This window comes from Rhodamnia argentea, chromosome 4 (genome assembly GCF_020921035.1).
Source record: "Rhodamnia argentea isolate NSW1041297 chromosome 4, ASM2092103v1, whole genome shotgun sequence".
Classification (NCBI taxonomy): Eukaryota; Viridiplantae; Streptophyta; class Magnoliopsida; order Myrtales; family Myrtaceae; genus Rhodamnia; species Rhodamnia argentea.
In genome coordinates, this window is record NC_063153.1 from 27,490,419 (window position 1) to 27,508,209 (window position 17,791).

General features: G+C 37.3%; 1 protein-coding gene across 2 annotated transcripts; it reads left to right on the top strand.

Moving 5' to 3' along the window:
• The first annotated feature begins 996 nt into the window (after positions 1-996).
• On the top strand, positions 997-17,243 carry LOC115743538 (hydroxyproline O-galactosyltransferase HPGT3). Of its 2 annotated transcripts, XM_048277865.1 has the most exons (13): positions 997-1,040; positions 1,117-1,280; positions 2,585-2,648; positions 2,883-2,932; positions 3,048-3,238; positions 4,506-4,566; positions 4,658-4,730; positions 5,062-5,185; positions 5,297-5,384; positions 5,679-5,729; positions 6,013-6,084; positions 6,600-6,712; positions 7,024-7,328. In XM_048277865.1, exons 2-13 carry the CDS (start codon positions 1,156-1,158, stop codon positions 7,044-7,046), a joined length of 1,035 nt encoding a protein of 344 aa, XP_048133822.1. In that variant the 5' UTR covers positions 997-1,040; positions 1,117-1,155; the 3' UTR covers positions 7,047-7,328. The 2 variants fall into 2 exon arrangements, with proteins under 2 accessions (XP_048133822.1, XP_048133823.1); XM_048277866.1 differs by lacking the exons at positions 6,600-6,712; positions 7,024-7,328 and adding an exon at positions 17,174-17,243 and having other exon boundaries at positions 997-1,280.
• Positions 17,244-17,791: the final 548 nt, after the last annotated feature.

The following is a 17,791-nucleotide window of genomic DNA, read 5'->3' on the forward strand; positions in this document are numbered from 1 at the left end:
ATTAGGTGTAGGTGTTTTCTAACATTGGAATCTTCTAGTTCTTCCTATTTGATCAGAAACTAGTCGATTTAGCTATGGGCAGGTTGAAGAGAGCTCTAACATACCTTGGAGGATCAAACCCATGTGACAAATCATAGGGATGACTTGTCGTTAGGAGTGAAAGGCCAACCAAGATTAGACATAGTTGGTTTTCAGGCAAATGTATTTCAAGAGTGTATGATGATGGCAATGGTCCGAGGTAGAGGACACAATGGACTAGGGAAGTCCAGTTTAGCCTCAATGGGAAAATAAAATGGAGCAGCCTAGCTCTTCGGAAGCAAGTTGGAAAGGCCTAAATTTTGGAGTTTCTATGCTCAATCCGGTTCCTTTTAGCTTGTTATCTAACTTGGTAATGTTGATGTGATGCCTAATTAGTTTCAGAAGGATCCACAACAAAAAGGTTCTTAGAGCCACTTATCTGGTTGTCTTCACATTATTGGGTCTCTAATTTGGGTCAAATGGGTCTTTCTTTCTCTCTCTCTCTCTCAATTTGATTTGAATTCGAAACCCTTGATTTCCGATTTGGACGACGTTGTTTTGATTAGGAGAGGCATCAGTTGCTGCATTATCAAGTGATGATGCATAATATAATTATGTGGAGATTTTGGTTGATCATCTTGGTTGACGTAGCAAATGTAGTTGGTCATGCCATCCTTTGTTCAATTCAATTGATCGGACATCCCACGTGGGCAATTATCTAAGGTCATAGACTGATGTGGCGCTGACATGGATGTCACGTTAATTCCTCCGTCATCGATAATAGATTTTACTTCTGTCGCACAAAATCGAAAAACTCAAGGATCAAATTGCATACCGACAAAAAAAAAAAAGGACCTAATTGCATAAAAAAATAACTCGAACGTCTTATTACACAAAATCGAACGAGTTTGAACGGCTTCCTTTGCCATTGTCGATCTGCACCCCCGAAGAAACAGAGTCTCGCCAAGTCCAAAAGAAAACTTCCATTCTTCAATTCGCACTCGTCTCCTTCTTCGATCTCTCCCACGAAATCATTTCCTCCCTCCTCAAATTGCCATACACAGGCACGTACTGACACATATATACACAACTGAAACCCTCTCTCTCTCTCTCTGGTGGGGTGGATTTCGGTTCCATATGGACGGCTTGCCAACAACCATGAAATCGGAGAGGAGGTGGAGATCCAAGCCTCTTCAGGCCTCGCGCCCTTCCATCTTCATGGCCTTCTTCTCTTGCGTCGCCTGGCTCTATGTCGCCGGCAGGTTCGTTTCCTCCCAACTCTCTCCCAAGAAAACAAACGCCTTGCTTGCTTATCCGCATTTTGGCTGGGTGGTTTTGGCTGCCCATAAATTGTTTATAGTTTGATCGCGATTATGCGTAGTTGGGTTGTGCGGATCGCTGCTTGAGCTGTCGCTGGAGTGGGAATTTCCCCCTACCCGGCTTCACAACGCGAATTTCCCGGTTGTTGGATCCGGAAAGGGAATGGCTGTGCTGTGATTTGGGGTTTTGACTAATCTAGGTTGAAGGAATTGAGCTGTGCGATTTGGTTGGTCGATCAGGCATTTTAAATTTTGAAGTGCCAATGGTTTTTTTTTTTTAATAGAGTCGCATGTTTGAATTTAGCTGTTCTAGGATGTGTGCACTATTCGTTGAAGCAAATCTGACTTTTTTGTTCACTTTCGTCTCTGTGGTTATGGTTACTTAAGAGACGTAATACTGGACAGTCGAGAAAAATGTAATTTCCTTAAAGGCCCTTTGAAGCTTTGGGCTGTTTTGCATCTAAAAAAAATGGTTTTGTTGGTTAGAACGGAGTAACACAGGCTTGGAGTCTCTGTACTACCTGAACCTCGTTTCTAAAAGAATTCCCTGAATACCCTGAAGTGATACGCCTCCACATATGCTTCACGAAGTGAATATCAAGACCCAAGAATTGGGACTAAGTATTGCCATCGTCTTTTATAAGAAAATAAAAGAGACAAACAGTCTTTGTCCCTTCAAAATATTAAGCCTGGATTATGCGACCATTACATCAGGTTTAGTAGATAAATCCTATTTGAGTTTATTTAGCCCCAGTCAAGTTTGATGGGCAATTGGATTATTGGATCAATTCCCATCACATCCTAATAAACTATAAAGTCCCTTTTTAACTTACTGAACTCATGATAAGTTGATTAGGTTAGACCCTGATCTTTGAAGTAGGACTTGTTTAGAAATTACACTAAATGGTGAGTCACGAGTCATGACTGGGAACCAGGTGGGGTTTGAATGGAAATGAGCCATATCACACAACTCTTGTAAATGTCTTGTTCACACATTTGAGACGAATGGTTTAAAAATAAATTGATTTTGAATCGTGTGATTGGGTTGGGATTAGGAAAAAGGAGGACATAGAGAAACCAGTCAAGATCGTACTTTGATGGATATTGTTTCCATATATTTCATAATGTTCTCAAAGATGTAGGTTAGATAGCTGTGGATGGAAATGTAAAATCAAGCTTTTATTTGAATGCAAACATATGGCTGTGAATCATGTTCATGAAGGTTAATATTCTATTTGGATGCTTAGGTTGTGGCAAGACGCTGAGAACAGGACACTGTTGACTAATCTTCTCAATAAGAACTTGGACAAGGTGTTTCTAGTGCTTCTCTTTTGCTTCTCTCTACTCCTCGATTCTGCATCTTGCCTCTTCACTTGAAATTTTACTATAGTTGTCTCCTCTTTCAAATGTTTACACCCTTCACATGTGGACAAAACAAAAAATTAATTTTTTTTATTGTTGTCATGCTTATCAAGCTGCGATTAGAAGTTGAGATTTGTCTCCTTGATATCTGTTCTAAGGTGCTTTGTGTGTTTTCCTTTGCAGAGGCCAAAAGTACTGTCACTTGAAGACAAATTGACAGTCCTGGGATGCAAGTATGCCCCTTATCGTGCTTTCATTAGATTCACTATATTAATTCCGTCAACAGGTATAATTGAAACATTGCCTATGCACATTTGTTTGTTTTTATTTTCTTATTTTGGATGTTAGAGATTTGGAGAGAAGAATCGTTGAAGCTGAGATGGAATTAACATTAGCCAAGAGTCAGGGGTACCTCAAAAACCAGATTCAGAAAAGTGGCGCTTCTTCTGGTCAAAAGCTTCTTGCTGTAATTGGAGTTTATACTGGATTTGGCAGTCGTTTAAAGAGAAATGTGTTTAGAGGCTCATGGATGCCTAAAGGTATTCTGAGTTATGATTAATGATGCCCCATAGCTGCTTGAATATATAATTGGGTACCTATAGCGTTTCTAATGGTGGCATGGTTTTCTTATTGTTCATGCATGGAGTCCATGAATCTTTTGGTCCTTTTTCCTGACCATTGGCAAAAAGGGAGAAGGCCTGTGTATTTAAGGGTCACAAATGCAGTGTGTTAGGTTGTTTATTTCCATGCCAGTCATTCATGGGTTCCAGGAATCTTTTGGTGCCTTTTTCCTGGCCACTGGTATAAAGGGAGAAAGCCTGCTTATTTAAGGGTCACATTGCAGCTTGTCAGTTGTTTATTGCCATGCCACATATCATTATGCCAAGTAATGGGACCAGGTATCTGCAAATAGCAGCAGCATAAGCCATAAAGCTAAAAAGTGGGTTGGCTAAATAACTTATGCTGATGTATTAGAGTTATCTTCTTGTGAGGTGAGGTCTAAAGTGAGTGCATGCTTTTGCAGAGATCTATTTGATGATTTTAAAACCATTTATCGATATTGGAAGTGGTGGCATTCAAGTCATGTGAGATATGGTTGAATGTGCTGAGGTCAGGCTCTGTGTCCTGCATTACTTATTAAAAGCACCAAAGTATTGAAAGAAAATAATTGTCTTGAAGGATCTCCTCTGAAGCTTCTTGCAGGACATTTACCTTTTCCTGACTATATGACAGCTCATACGATAATTTCTGTTCAAACTTCTGTAAAAAGCTTCTCGGGGGATACGTTCCTCTTGGTTTCTAATCGACATGAATTTAAAGTGGGATAACTATATTAAACATGAGAATTAACCCATAAATAGAGCTCCTTTAGGGAATCACAACTATTGCGCTGCATCTGATGGATCTTTTCTAAACTTTCATTAATTGAATTACCGACCTCTACAGTGCTTCGCAATATTATGTAAGGGGTGTTCTTGTTTGTAGCCATACTTTCATGGACAAGGTGAAATTAAACTGTGGTGTACTTTTATATGGTTGCCAGTAATTTAGGGTGATGGTAATGACTTATCTCGACCAACTGGATCCTTTAACTCTAGATGATCTTGTCTGAAGATGCTTAGATTGTACTCTTGCATAAAGCTTCATCTCTCCTCGATTTATTATTGTGACTTTTGACAAGGGCATCAATGTCTTGTGTGAATAGTTGTCCTCTGTGACCTCGTCCATCACCATTTATACATGATTGATCATAACGTCCCTCAACTTTTAGACAATTTATTTTATTGTTATTGTCATATTTTTCAGGTGATGCTTTGAGAAAGCTTGAGGAAAGAGGAATTGTTATACGTTTTGTAATTGGTCGGAGGTTTTCCCATGCTCTTAATCCCTACTTTTCCTTTTCTCTAACTGCTTTTACGCACTATTTGTTTGTTCATAAATTGTCTGGAATCTGGCAGTGCTAATCGAGGTGATAGCCTAGATCGCAACATTGACGAGGAAAATCGCTCGACAAAAGATTTCTTAATCCTTGTAAGCACGAAGAATTTACTGGCTGCTCGATTTAAGTTGTTCAACTTTTTACCTTGGATTAAATGAAGAGACGTGATGTTTTTATAGTTTTCTTTGGTTATCAGATTGCTGTATGAAGTTGTAAGTTATTTGTGACTTTTCTTTAATGATGAATCGGTCATTGTTAAAACTCTTAGATGCAATAGGTTATCAATGTGTGACTAAAAGTTTAGCTTTTACTAAATTCTTCTGAATCGTTCATTTAATAAGTGGCAGACTCTAATCTTGAATTTATTGGCCAGACAAGCAAATTGTGGATTCTGATTGTGTGTCTTTCTTTGCTGCTTCATAGGAAGGACATGAGGAAGCTCAAGAAGAGTTGCCCAAGAAAGCTAAGTTCTTCTTCAGTGCTGCAGTTCAAATGTGGGATGCAGAGTACTATGTGAAAGTTGATGACAATATTAACCTTGATTTGGGTAAAGTTCTAGTGCTTGGATGATTTTTCTAGCCATCATTCATCTGGAAGTACTGTTTGCTAAACCCGCAGAGTGTGCAAGACTAATGATACTTATTTTTGCGTCTGCCAGAGGGGTTAATCGAAATGCTGGATCGCCGCCGTGGTCAGGATGGTGCTTACATTGGGTGCATGAAATCAGGAGACGTAATTACAGAAGAGTATACATTTCATTACATCTTAGCATAGTCCCATTCTTATGCTTAATATTTTGCTTCTAGTCTATTGTTCTATTTCCTTGGGTTGATAATTTTATAGCTGAGGCTTACATGATAGCACTTAGGCATGCAAAATTACCAATTTCTTGTATTCTTACCACTTCAACAATTCTATCATATATTTCCTTTGCATGCCAGTGGATGGTGTACTGGATGTGGATCCTGGGTGCACTCTGTAATATTCTGCCATACCTATTGAGGCCTGAGTAACTTAGCTTTTGTTTTTCGTAATCTCAGGGGAAAGCCTTGGTATGAACCTGATTGGTGGAAGTTTGGAGATGAAAAGTCGTAAGCATCCAAAACTTCGCCCAAGAGAACACTGCAATGATATGGAGCAAAAATCTTCGCTTTTATGAAAATGAAAACCTCTACTGAGTCATGTCTCTTCCTCTGATTATTATTATTTTTCTTTTTGCATAGATTGTCATCCCAAACATAGCTCTCTCAATTGTTATGTTGTCATTCCAAACATTAATTTTGTTTTCTCTGGTGGAGGATGAACGTCAATGTTGCATGATCTATTGATTGCTTTGGCTGATCTGACGTTGACTGATCAAACTTCCCTGTGCAGGTACTTCCGGCATGCATGGGGTTCACTGCTTGTACTCTCAAAAAATCTCGCACAGTATATCAATGTAAACAGGTTAGCTATCAATAATTAGCAGGAAAAGCTGGAGGGAGGATTAACTTGGATGTGAATCATTCATAAAGTGTGGCTTAGGTTATCTCAGTAGTATGATTTGTTAGATTGTCAGTAAATAGACTGATCGAGAGCTTCCTTCAAATAACTTGAAGGTATTCGCTAGAGGAACCATGTATTGGTTTACTTTAATACTTCAAATATTCTCACCATGTATTGGTTGACGTCCAAGATAGCATTAAACGAATGTCATGTTGCCTTATATGCTCAATTTGAGTAGGTTACTTCTATATCTTTATGTTATATTGAAAATGGCATCTACTTGCCCATAAAAGAGAGCAGTACATATTGTGCTGAAATTTACTAGCAAAAGAGATCTAGGATTATGGGGAGTAGTCTAAGTTTCAAGTTGAGTGCTGCACCATTCTTTGCTCAGCTGAACTAATGCTAGTCAGGATTTTTCAGTTTTGTATTCTTTCTGTCCTGCTATATCTAAGCCACTACTTTGTTGAAAGCAGTGCATCCCTGAAGACTTATGCTCATGATGATGTATCAGTTGGATCTTGGATGATGGGTCTGCAAGCAACATATATAGATGACAATCGTCTTTGTTGCAGTAGCATTAGACAAGGTGATCACTAGTTTCCATGTTCAGATTCCTATGCTCATTTGACGAACTGTTTTTCTGAAGCTATTTATCCGGACGTGCTCTCTCTCTCTCTCTCTCTCCTATTATCTTTTCTTCGATTTCATTGAAAGTGAATTGGGACCATATGAGGAAAATGCTACAATAGAGTGGTTTTTCATATTCAAACGTCTTAAAGCATGTCTTTTGAACCCTGATTTAATGGTTGTCTCCTAAATTTGTCTCTATCATAGCAAGGCATTGTAGTTTCACCTTGGAACTGGTTCATAATATTTCATTCTTCATTCTACTTGCAGACAAGGTATGCTCTGTGGCTTGAAGATAGGATGAGCTCCCTTGGACGGTGTTCTGTTCATGGCCAACTTGCTCCCGGCTTTGTTCGTTTTGGGATTTGGTGATCCAAGCACAAACACTGACATTGATGTCTCCATGTCACATTGAGGACTAGTGAGCTGAATAGATCATTTTTTAGTGTAGATATAACTCATACAAGCGTTTTCTGGAGAGAGGAGAATTTAGATGTCGATGAGAGCGCTCATATTGAATATGAACATGAAATATAAACTTTTGCAGGTAATACATCTTCATTCCTCACTTTGGAGTTAATGCTTGTTTCTCCCTGCGTTAGACATTCTCTAATCCTTCTCAGATTTAGATTCTATTTAATTTGTATGTACAACTGGTAGAAACTAGAAAGCCGCTTAATTATGTCCTTGTCAGCCTTGACGGTGGACATACTGGCATGACATGACTGCAAAGTAGAAGGAACCTACAAAGTAGATGGAACCCGAGGAGTTACAATTTTAGATTGTAACATAATTTGCCAGAGCAGAAACTTCTTTCTTGCGAGAGAAGTACATCGTGAATGCCATAACTTATATCCGGCGTTTACTTGAGTGTCATAATTTTCAAAACGTTCACTTAACTGTCATAACTTTAAAAAATCGTTTATTTGAGTGTCATATCGGAACAAAATTGTTCACTTGAGTGCTACATCAATTTTTCCGGTGAGTCACGCCAGTTTTTCGACATGTCACGTCAGATTTTCAGCTGTCACGCTAATATGGCATTCAAGTGAATGATTTTTGAAAGTTATGACACTTAAGTGAATGTTTTGAAAGTTATGGCACTCAAGTGAATGTCGAACAAAAGTTATGACACTTATAGTGTACTTTTTCCTCTTTCTTGCAATTTGACGAGTTCTGTTGGATTTAGGTATGGAGTTATCATGAATATCCTCGAGCTTGACCTGATACCTCTTCATCTTCAAAATGTGCAACAACCTTCAAGATTCTGTACCCTTTGGTAGTTCAGGTCTCCAACCCCACCGGCAAACAATCCTTATTTAGGGGCCATCTTAGGTTAAGATTTGGTTAAGCTGTCGTCATATCATATTATCAATCCCAAGCCCCTGATAAGAAACTGAGGACAGCCAATTGGAGTGGCAATAGAGTTGAATAGCTGTACATTTGATTTTAAAGTACAAAGAATACTTTGAGAAAATCAATAGTGTAGTACGATAGAAGAATACTTATAGAAATTATATTAAAAAATCTTCCTAACAGTGTGTTTACAGGCGATTTTCGGATGCTCAAAGGCTACGAAATACTTGAATTTCATGGACAGATAGCGGACACCCTCTACTTGAATTTCATTATATGGACAGGCAATAGTATCTCATAAAAAAAGAGGAGAGGGAGAATTTAACTTCCCTCAATACATGTGCGAATCCCAAAATCAGATAGGAAGATGAGCTCTTCAAGCAGACTTCATTCAGGACCTTCCGCAATCTCAACAGCTAGAAACCTTTGAGTGGATATGATAATGTGGTGACTTGCGTTAGCTTGATGAGAAAAGAGCGATGTCACAAACGAAAACATTAGTTGGAAGTGGTAAATGAAGGGATAATGACACAAATGGTCATGGAAGTTTAGCCCAATATGCAATGGGGTCCTCAAACTTTTAATTTGATCAATGTATTCTTTGAACTTTTTTGGTATATATTCAATTTAGTCCATGAATTATTCGAATATGTTCAACTTCATATTTTTATTAATTTAAGTTCATATAGTTCGAAGACTAAACTGAACTTATACCAAAAGTTTAGGAAATACATTGAACAAATTAAAATTTCGAGGATCATATTGAATATTAGACGATAGTTTATGCTTCACATTGAATAAATTAAAAGTTCAATGGCCATATTGTACATTGAAAAAAAGTTTATGAGCTATTTGTGTCATTTTTCCTAAAATTAATGTTACGAACATGCAAAACGCATCTCCGTGTACAAATTTGGAAATTGCGGCATTATATCATCTTTCGCCAAAGCGGCCGTTTCGTTCAATGACTTGGCGGCCATGGAATTCTCGAACGCCTTCACGATCAGCATGGCGAGACGTATGAACTTCACTATACGGCCTAGTATCCTGAAGAAGTTCCGGTCATGGGCAATGAAGTTTTTGGCGGCAATGAATCACCATGGGAACCTCAAACCTTATGGCTTAAATGAACTCGATAAGCAAAGATCGGGAACTACCCGTACCCGACCAAACTAGCTAGTTTGCTCCTATTCTCGGGTGCGCTAGTCTAGTTCCCGGTTCCATAAAATTAAAATCGGTGATTTTTAGTTTAGTTTTCGGTTTCGAGGGACCGGAAACTGGATCGCTCGAACTCGACTAATTATTTTTACTTATTTTTTTAAAATTTCTCAAATATAAACGTAATTTTGATAGCTATATTAAAATTAAATTATGTGTTGCTCAATCCTACTAATAATCAAGCGGTTCCACTATCCGAGAATCTCATTGGACCGGTCGATCTTGTTCTTGTCTCAGGAACCGGGAATCAATCCTTCCAATCCGATTCCCAATTTCTAGATGGGACTAAATAGGACCGGTCGGTCCGGTTCCCGGTCTCAAAAACTGGGATCGATCCTTCCGGTCCGGTTCCCCATTTTTAGTGGGACCGGATTGGACTAGGAACCGATCTAACTCTATTTTATACCATTAATGTGGGAAACAACAAAAAGTTGAAATACAACATACATCTGTATGATGTTTTGTGTTGATATTTTCCACTCTATCTTCTATATTTCCTGTATAACATATGTTTGACACGCTTTATCATGAAATCGAGCATCATCTAATACTCATCATAAAATAGTACATAAACTTTAACATAGACTATTGTAAAGTCATAAATTATCATAAATCTCTGCTGGAGAATATGAGTCGTTAGATATGATGCGGACATGTTTAATTATGTGAAATCAATGAAGCTAATAAATCTTAAATTGAATTATCAAAATTCAACCAAAAATTGATTATCGATTGAAGGTGCCAGCAATTGTAGGTCCCACTTAAATATTCAATTTATTTTCTTTATCTCCTTTTCATTGATTGAGTGAGAATTTGAATTTGAAGTTTTTTTAGGTACCAAATAAGTTCTAAACGGATTATCCAAATTTAGTCGTAACCCATTTAATTTGACCATTTTAGTTCTAAACTTTTTGGCAATCTGTTAATTTAGTCTTAAATCTTTCAATTGTGCAATTACATAATAAACTTTTTCATGATTTGTCAATATCATCCTAAAGTTTTTGATGATTTGGCAAAAGATTTGAGACTAAATTGACACAATTAAAAGGTTTAGAATTGACTTAGCAATTTGAAAAAGGTTTGAGGCGAAATTGGTCAAATTGAAATGTTTATGATTGAATTGGTACAAGTGCAATAGGTTTAGGACTTATTTGATAATTTCCTTGAGTTTTGGTGACCTCAATTTTACTGATTCAATTGTTTGTTAGTTTGGTCAGTTTATTGAACTCATGGATCCGATTACCTTAATAAATATTGGACTCTGCATATAAGTAATTATGTTTTCAGTGGTCCCATTCAAAATTGAAAGATTCGGTTTAGGATTCTAACTTTTTACTCAATGTTTCATAAGATTTGAGTTTTAATATCAATTGATGGTCATAATCTATTCATATACTTCACGATCGATCGACCAATTTGTTTCATTATTTTATTAGTCTCGAAATAATGCTTTGGGTTTGAGAGAATTTCAAATGATTCCAAAATTTCGGAAACTAGAAGGCCCCTACCAACGAAGTTAGGATTGGGTTGCACATATTTGAAAAATTTTAGAAAATAATTGCACTTGTTTTAACCTATCACATTTCATACAGAATGTTAAAAAGACTGTTTGGAGTGATTTTTCCTTCTTCTTTAATACAGGAGATATACAACAAAGAGGAGCCTCATAGCCCCAAAAGATTTGTAGACATCAAATTCTTTAAGTTTATTTTATGGTAAGAAGGAATAGATTCTAATTGAAAATCAGAAACTTGAAATAATAATTCAAATTTAAACTGAATCTCTAAAATTCCTAATTCCATAAAATTATAGCACTTTCCAAACTTACTCGAGTATTTTTTCTTTCTTTCTTTGTAAGTTAAATAATTTGTTATTTCACGAGAATTACAATTCAATTTTTTGAATAGCTCGAATCTCTTAAAACCTTATCTCTAAATGCTTGAAATTTATATTGAAGAAAAGTTTTTCATTACATGTTGTCAGCCAACCGGCTGCCCCAAGAAGTTCCTTTTGGACCCATCCCGACCTTGTGTCATATATAGCTTTTCTCTACTTACTTCTTTCAACTTCAGTTTCTGTCTTTTTTTTTTTTTTTTTTAAATTTCGTATGCAATTTTAATTTGTTCCATTTATTGCATGACACTTTCGTCTTGGACAATAGACAGGCCTCAAAACTGGTTATGCATGTGGTGATCGTGGAAGGAGTTTGCAAACAAATGGTTAGTATGTACTCTTTTTAAAATGACAACCACGCATTATTTTACGGAAAAGTTTTAATATCCCAACGCTGTAGTTTTCAGTACTACATCAATTGCCTCTCTCTTTAATGAATATATTTGCCGGTTCGTAATTTATTTAAATATTCGCCCCTTGAGAAAAAATGTAGTTGTGGAAGACATGACCATGAAAGAATTAGACAAGTGGCGAACATGGACTTTTTTAGGATAGTGGCAAGCATGCATTATTGTAATACAATTATTTTTCTGTCTCTCAAATCTTTTGCCATGTTTGGAGTGAAAACATTTGTTTTTTACATGTTACAAATGTAATTTTCTTCAACAAAGGCAATGCATGTGCCCATTTGCTAATACACAGTAAAACAAACTCAAATAAGTTGGATCAAAAGTTTATGGTGACATTATAATGGCATAACATTAACAGAAAGATAAAATCATAATCCAAACGAAAACTAAATCTCTAACTTTTATGATTCCTTAAGTGCCTTTATCTTCCAGTTTGCCAAGCAAGTTTCTTCGGCACTTTCCAAACTTTAATATTGTTATTTTTCTCTTTAAGTTAATTAATTTGTTATTTCAAAGGAATTACAATTTACTTTTTCAAATAGACCAAATCTTTAAAAACCTTTTCTCTGAATAGTTGAAATTCGTAATCATTTAGATTAAAGAAAAAAATTTCATTATATTTTGCTGGCCAATTCAGGCGCCCCAAGAAGTTTCTTTTGGTTCTATACCTACTTGGATGTGCCTTGTGTCATATGTAATTGTTCTCTACTTTCTTCTTTCAATTTCAGTTTCTCTTTTTTTCTCCTTTCAATTTCATTTGCATTTTGAATTTGTACACTTTAGTCTCAAACAATAGATTGGCTTCAAAAGTAGTTGTGCATGTGGTGAACGTGGAAGGAGTTTGCAAACCAATGGCTAGTATGTACTCTTTTTAAAATGGCAAGCATGCATTGTTTTACGGAAAAACTTTAGCATCTTGATGCTCTAATTTGAAGTCATATCTGAATTGCCTTTCTCTGTAAGGACAAAATTTGTCCTTTTGAAGTGTATATGTACAGAATAAGTTGGTTATGGGAAGAATTATGCATGATATGACCATGAAAAAATGAGACAAGTGGCGGGCATGCATTTTTTCAGGATAGTGGCAGGCATGCATTATTCAAACACAATTTTCAGATAAAACAGATATCTTTTTAGTAGAATATGAAGGTTTTTACCAGAGGTTTATATCATATCAACCTACCCTTGCGTGACCACGACTGATCCTGAAAGGAATTACGGGAAAAAGCAGCATATAGGTGTCAAGTGAAAGTGCAGTAATATATGCAGCTCCCCTACATTCATTTTTTTACCATGTTTGGAATCGAAATAAACTATGTTGTACCATCTTTCAATCTAATTGTATTGCTGAAAATACAATCTTGTAGTAAAATTACAACCTCCTTACCTATAATATCAACAAAAAGGGTGAAATTTTTGCAATATATAAGCAAGCGTAGCTACCGCTAGAGGGCCTCACCTTACGCTTCTTTTTGTCACCATGAAACTCAATGTGGAACTTGTGCCATTGCTGCTCCTTATTTTCAGTCTTTCTCTGTGTGAGATGGCATATATTTTCGAAGAGGGTGATCTAGTTTTGGAAAGACAGGTCAGAACTATGAACAAGCCATCCATCAATACCTTTTTGATAATTTTCTTTTAAACCCTTTTTTGCAACCATCCCATTGAAATTCCATGGAGACATTGCAATTTATCTGGTTAATCTTTGAAACATGATTGTTGCTCAACGAACGACTAACTGTGTTCGATTTTGACAAGACTAAAGAAGGAGACAAAATTGATTGTGTTGATATAAACAAACAAGCGGCACTCAATCATCCTTTACTGAAGAATCATAAGGTTCAGGTAAACATTTATCATTTTCTCCTAAATCAACTAGTAAATATGTGGACTAATATTGCACCATTTAGGGGAAATGATCTATTTAATACTTCTACAATCACTTTTTTCTTCTTGTAGACACAGCCGAATCTACATTTCACTAGCTTGCGTTGTACTTCTCCGGATGCAAAATCGGTAAGATATGGGCTGAGAGAACCTTGCCCCAGTGGAACAGTACCCATTCGTCAAGTAACAAAAGAAGATTGGTGAGGGCAAGATCCTTGCCCAACATACCGTCCGTCGCGGCTATGAGACAAAGTATTGTTTCTTCAAATCAACATGTACTACCCCTCTCTCCCGTGCTCACATGCTTATTTACACACAGACCATATCTGTCAGTGATTTATTTTTCAAAACTATTAATGAGATTATGAGCATATGAATTTCATCAGACCACGTTTCACATGTCCACTTGACTCTCAAGGTCTGTTCTTTCCATCTTTTATGTACAAAAAAGAAAATCAATGCATCTTTAAAAGCAGGACCGCTGGGCAGAGGTGAATGAGAGATTATTTAATTTTATTTCACTTTCTAGTAGTGTAAGTTACAGATTATCATTTACAGGTGGTTTCTCGAACAGACAACATGGTAGAAAATATTAAATATGGAGGAGGTGGAAGTTTGACGTTCTTCAATCTTACTGCTGCTCATGACCAACTCAGTGCACATAATTTGTGGATTGAAACCGGTCCCCCAGAGCATATTAGAATGATTGTAGCCGGTTGGATGGTAAGTGATCTTTTTTAAGTAAGTCAATGTCATAGTTCATTTTTTTTTTTTTAAACTTTTACACAAGAGGTTCAAAATGTGGTAAAATGATCTAAAAGAAAAATATCTTATTTTCCTAGGTTTCTCCACAGTTATTTCGTGATAATCATCCTAGGCTGTTCACATATTGGACAGGTGAGCTGCGAAGATAATTGTTAATTCTTAATTAAATCATTGTTCATCGATTTTCGAGAATCCAAACTAGAAGTTGGAGATAATTTGAATCTTATTGACCAAAGCATTGTCCTCATAAGGTGAGGATATCGCAATGGATGCTACAATGTACTATGTCCGGGTTTTGTCCAGGTGGATAAGGAAGTAACTCCTGGTCATACCCTAGAACCTGCTTCTACTTATGGTGGACCTCTATTTGAGCTTAATTTTCATATTGAACAGATATCTTCTCAAGGTTCTTAAGATATAGCTTTTTGTTAACATATATTAGAGGCTAATATTTTTATTCTTAAAAAGTTAGCAACTTTCGCTATGGTTCTACCCTGTTAGAGTTATCAACATAATTAAGCCTATGATCAATCATTGCATCCATGTTGTATAATTCTCATTGTCCCTAATACCAAGCATTGTACGTGTTGACACCTAAAAAATCTAAGAAGGCTCGTGACAAGCACGTGAGGGGCAATGATCAAGCTGCGGGGAAGAACACCGAGGCAAGATACGTACCGATCAAAAAGGTGCCACGTGTCGGGGTAAATTCTGGCGCCATTTCCTTCCGGAACAAGAAAAGAGCAAGAAGGAGAGCCACGATCAAAGAGGTTACTAAAAGATTGGCGATAATCCCCACGATGTAAAAAGAAAAGGCGTGAAGACTGGAAAACCGTCATCCACGTTATGACGGCTACCAAAGAATCTACCTATAAATACCCCGTAGTAACAAGACACACACACACAACAACAAACACAAAACACTTGCCTTTTCAACTAGCTCTTAGCCTTTAGCCTAGCCTAGCTGTAATTTTTCAGATTCCCGTCGTCGATTCAATTCCGGCGAGTTTCATATTTAGAGTTAGGTGTCGTCGATTAGATTCCGGCGGCTGTTTACTAGGTTTAGTACCGTTGATTCAATTCGGGTGTTGTACCCTACATCCATCTTGTCTAGTACCGTCGATTCAATTTCGGTATTGTGTCCTACAATCCCCCGTCCAGTCTTGTCGATTCAATTCCGGTATTGTGTCCTACAATTTCCCGTCCAATGCTGTCGATTGAATTCCAGCATTGTGTCCTACATTTTTGTCTGACCCTGTCAATTTAGTTCTAGAGGTGTGTAGAGGCTTGCTACACACCTCGACCATTGCACGTGTTGGGCTGTCGAGGTTATTGAGAGTCCGTAACACTCTTTTTGTGTTAATAAAGATATCTATTGCATTTGACACTCTCTGTCCAAAACCGACCCAAAACTCTTTTTCAGAAAAAGAAAGGATTAAGTTCGATAAAAGCATTTTGGGTACAGCTTATTTTGGGCCAAGAGCCCATAGCCAAGAAAGCCATGTCGAAGGACTTCGACGCGCAACAGTACGATATCACAACGTTTATTGAAATGAACTAGAGTTAATAATTTCTGCATTGTTTACATAATCAGCACTTATTATAAAAATTCATTTCTAATCCGGATAGAACTACTGGGAATTGGTGGTTGATTGTGACCAATCGAGCGATTAAAGTAGGCTACTGGCCGAAGGAGCTATTCTTGCATTTGCGCAATGGCTCACTACATACAGCTTGGGGAGGAATTGGCATAGCTGGAAGGAATGGATTTTGTCCACCGATGGGAATTGATCAGAGGCCAGATGGTATTCTCAGCCATGCCGTCGTCTTTCGAAGACTCCATTGGATTCGATCGGATGGAAGATTCCTGCCTCCTTCAGATAAGACGACAAAGTGGGTGGATAGATCCAATGTTTATGGTTTGATGAACTTTCATTGTGTTAGAAAATGTCGAATGGGATACATCATTTGCTTTGTAGGTCCAGGAGGTTGTTGCAGGGTATAGAAAATTTACATGAAGAAGCTATTTTGAGCAATTCAAATAACAAAGCGATCGATATTCTATTTCACACCCTTTTGTTTGTAATTAGGAATATTGATTTTCGTTTCTTTTCTCTCGTGGTTGAGGTGGCAATCTCATGTGATGCGACCTCAATGGCACTTTCGACGACTTCTTCGGTATTTCCGAATAAGGTAAATCCCTACCAGCTCTTTCCACCAAAAACGGTCCAGCGGATGGATAAATCTAGCATTTATGCTTGGTAGATGACTTGCTGAACTTCGACCCAGAAAAAAAAAGGATGACTTGCTAAACAATGACGAATGAGCTGCATAAATTCATTGTGGTTATCTGGTAAGATGTTGCAGGGGATGAACTTCATAGATAAACAATGCTTACCTTGAATAATTTGACAAGCAAAATTATCAATTTTTTATTTTTATGGACTCCCTTTTACAATTAGTTTTTCATATTTTCTTTTCTTTCCATGAGATTGAGACCGTGATTGCTAGCGGTTAGGATTAGTAAGTATAAAAAATTTATAAAGAAACTATATATGTCATTATTGTGTATATAATCATTATCACCGACTTGCTAAAACAAACAATTTCTAGCAGTTATTATTTGAGATGTTACTGCTAATGGTCTTATTGGCAAATCTGAGTCGTTGCTATCCACAAATAATAATGTAATCGTGTATACCATACTTTATTTTTCTACCCAAAACTGAATACGACCCAAGTCACTCAATGGCTTGGAAATAACTTTGAACATTATACTGGGCAAGCATTTATTAAGTTGAGTGCCGCAGCATTCTTTGTTCGGCTGAACTGATCCTAGTCAGGATTTTTCGTGTCCTGCTATATCTAAGGCGCTACTTTGCTAAAACCAGTGCATCACTGAAGACGGACTTATGCTCATGACGACGCATCAGTCGGATCTTGGATGATGGGTCTTCAAGCAACATTGAATATGAGCATGAAATATAAGCTTTTGCCGGTAAATGCATCTTCATTCTTCACTTTGGAGTTAATGCTTGATGATGCTTGCTGTTTTACCTTACTTTCTGGATTCCTTGTCAGCCTCGACAGTGGACATAGTAGCACGACATGACTACAAAGTAGGCGGAACCCGCCGAGTTCCAATTTAGATCGTAACCTAATTTGCCGGAACCGGAAGCTCGTTCTTGCGGTTTGATGGGTTCTGTTCGATTTACATTGCGAGCTACCGTGAATATCCTCGACCTTGACATGATACCTCTTCATCTTCAAAATGTGCAACAGCCTTCAAGCTTGTGTACCCTTTGGTAGTTCAGGTCTCCAACCCCACTGGCAAACAATCCTTATTTAGGGGCCATCTTAGGCCAGGATTTGGTTAAGCTGTCGTCATATCATATCATCAATCCTATGACCCTGATCAGAAACTAAGTACAGCCAATTGGAGTTGCAATAGAGTTCAATAGCTGCACATGCGATTTTAAAGTGCAAAGAATACATGATTTGAGAATCAA

Coding starts and splice junctions, on each gene's coding strand:
- LOC115743538 (XM_048277865.1), top strand. CDS start 1,156: ATGGACGGCTTGCCAACAACCATGAAATCGGAGAGGAGGTGGAGATCC. Junction 5,385..5,678: donor GGAGACGTAATTACAGAAGA/GTATACATTTCA, acceptor TCGTAATCTCAG/GGGAAAGCCTTGGTATGAAC. Junction 5,730..6,012: donor AAGTTTGGAGATGAAAAGTC/GTAAGCATCCAA, acceptor TTCCCTGTGCAG/GTACTTCCGGCATGCATGGG.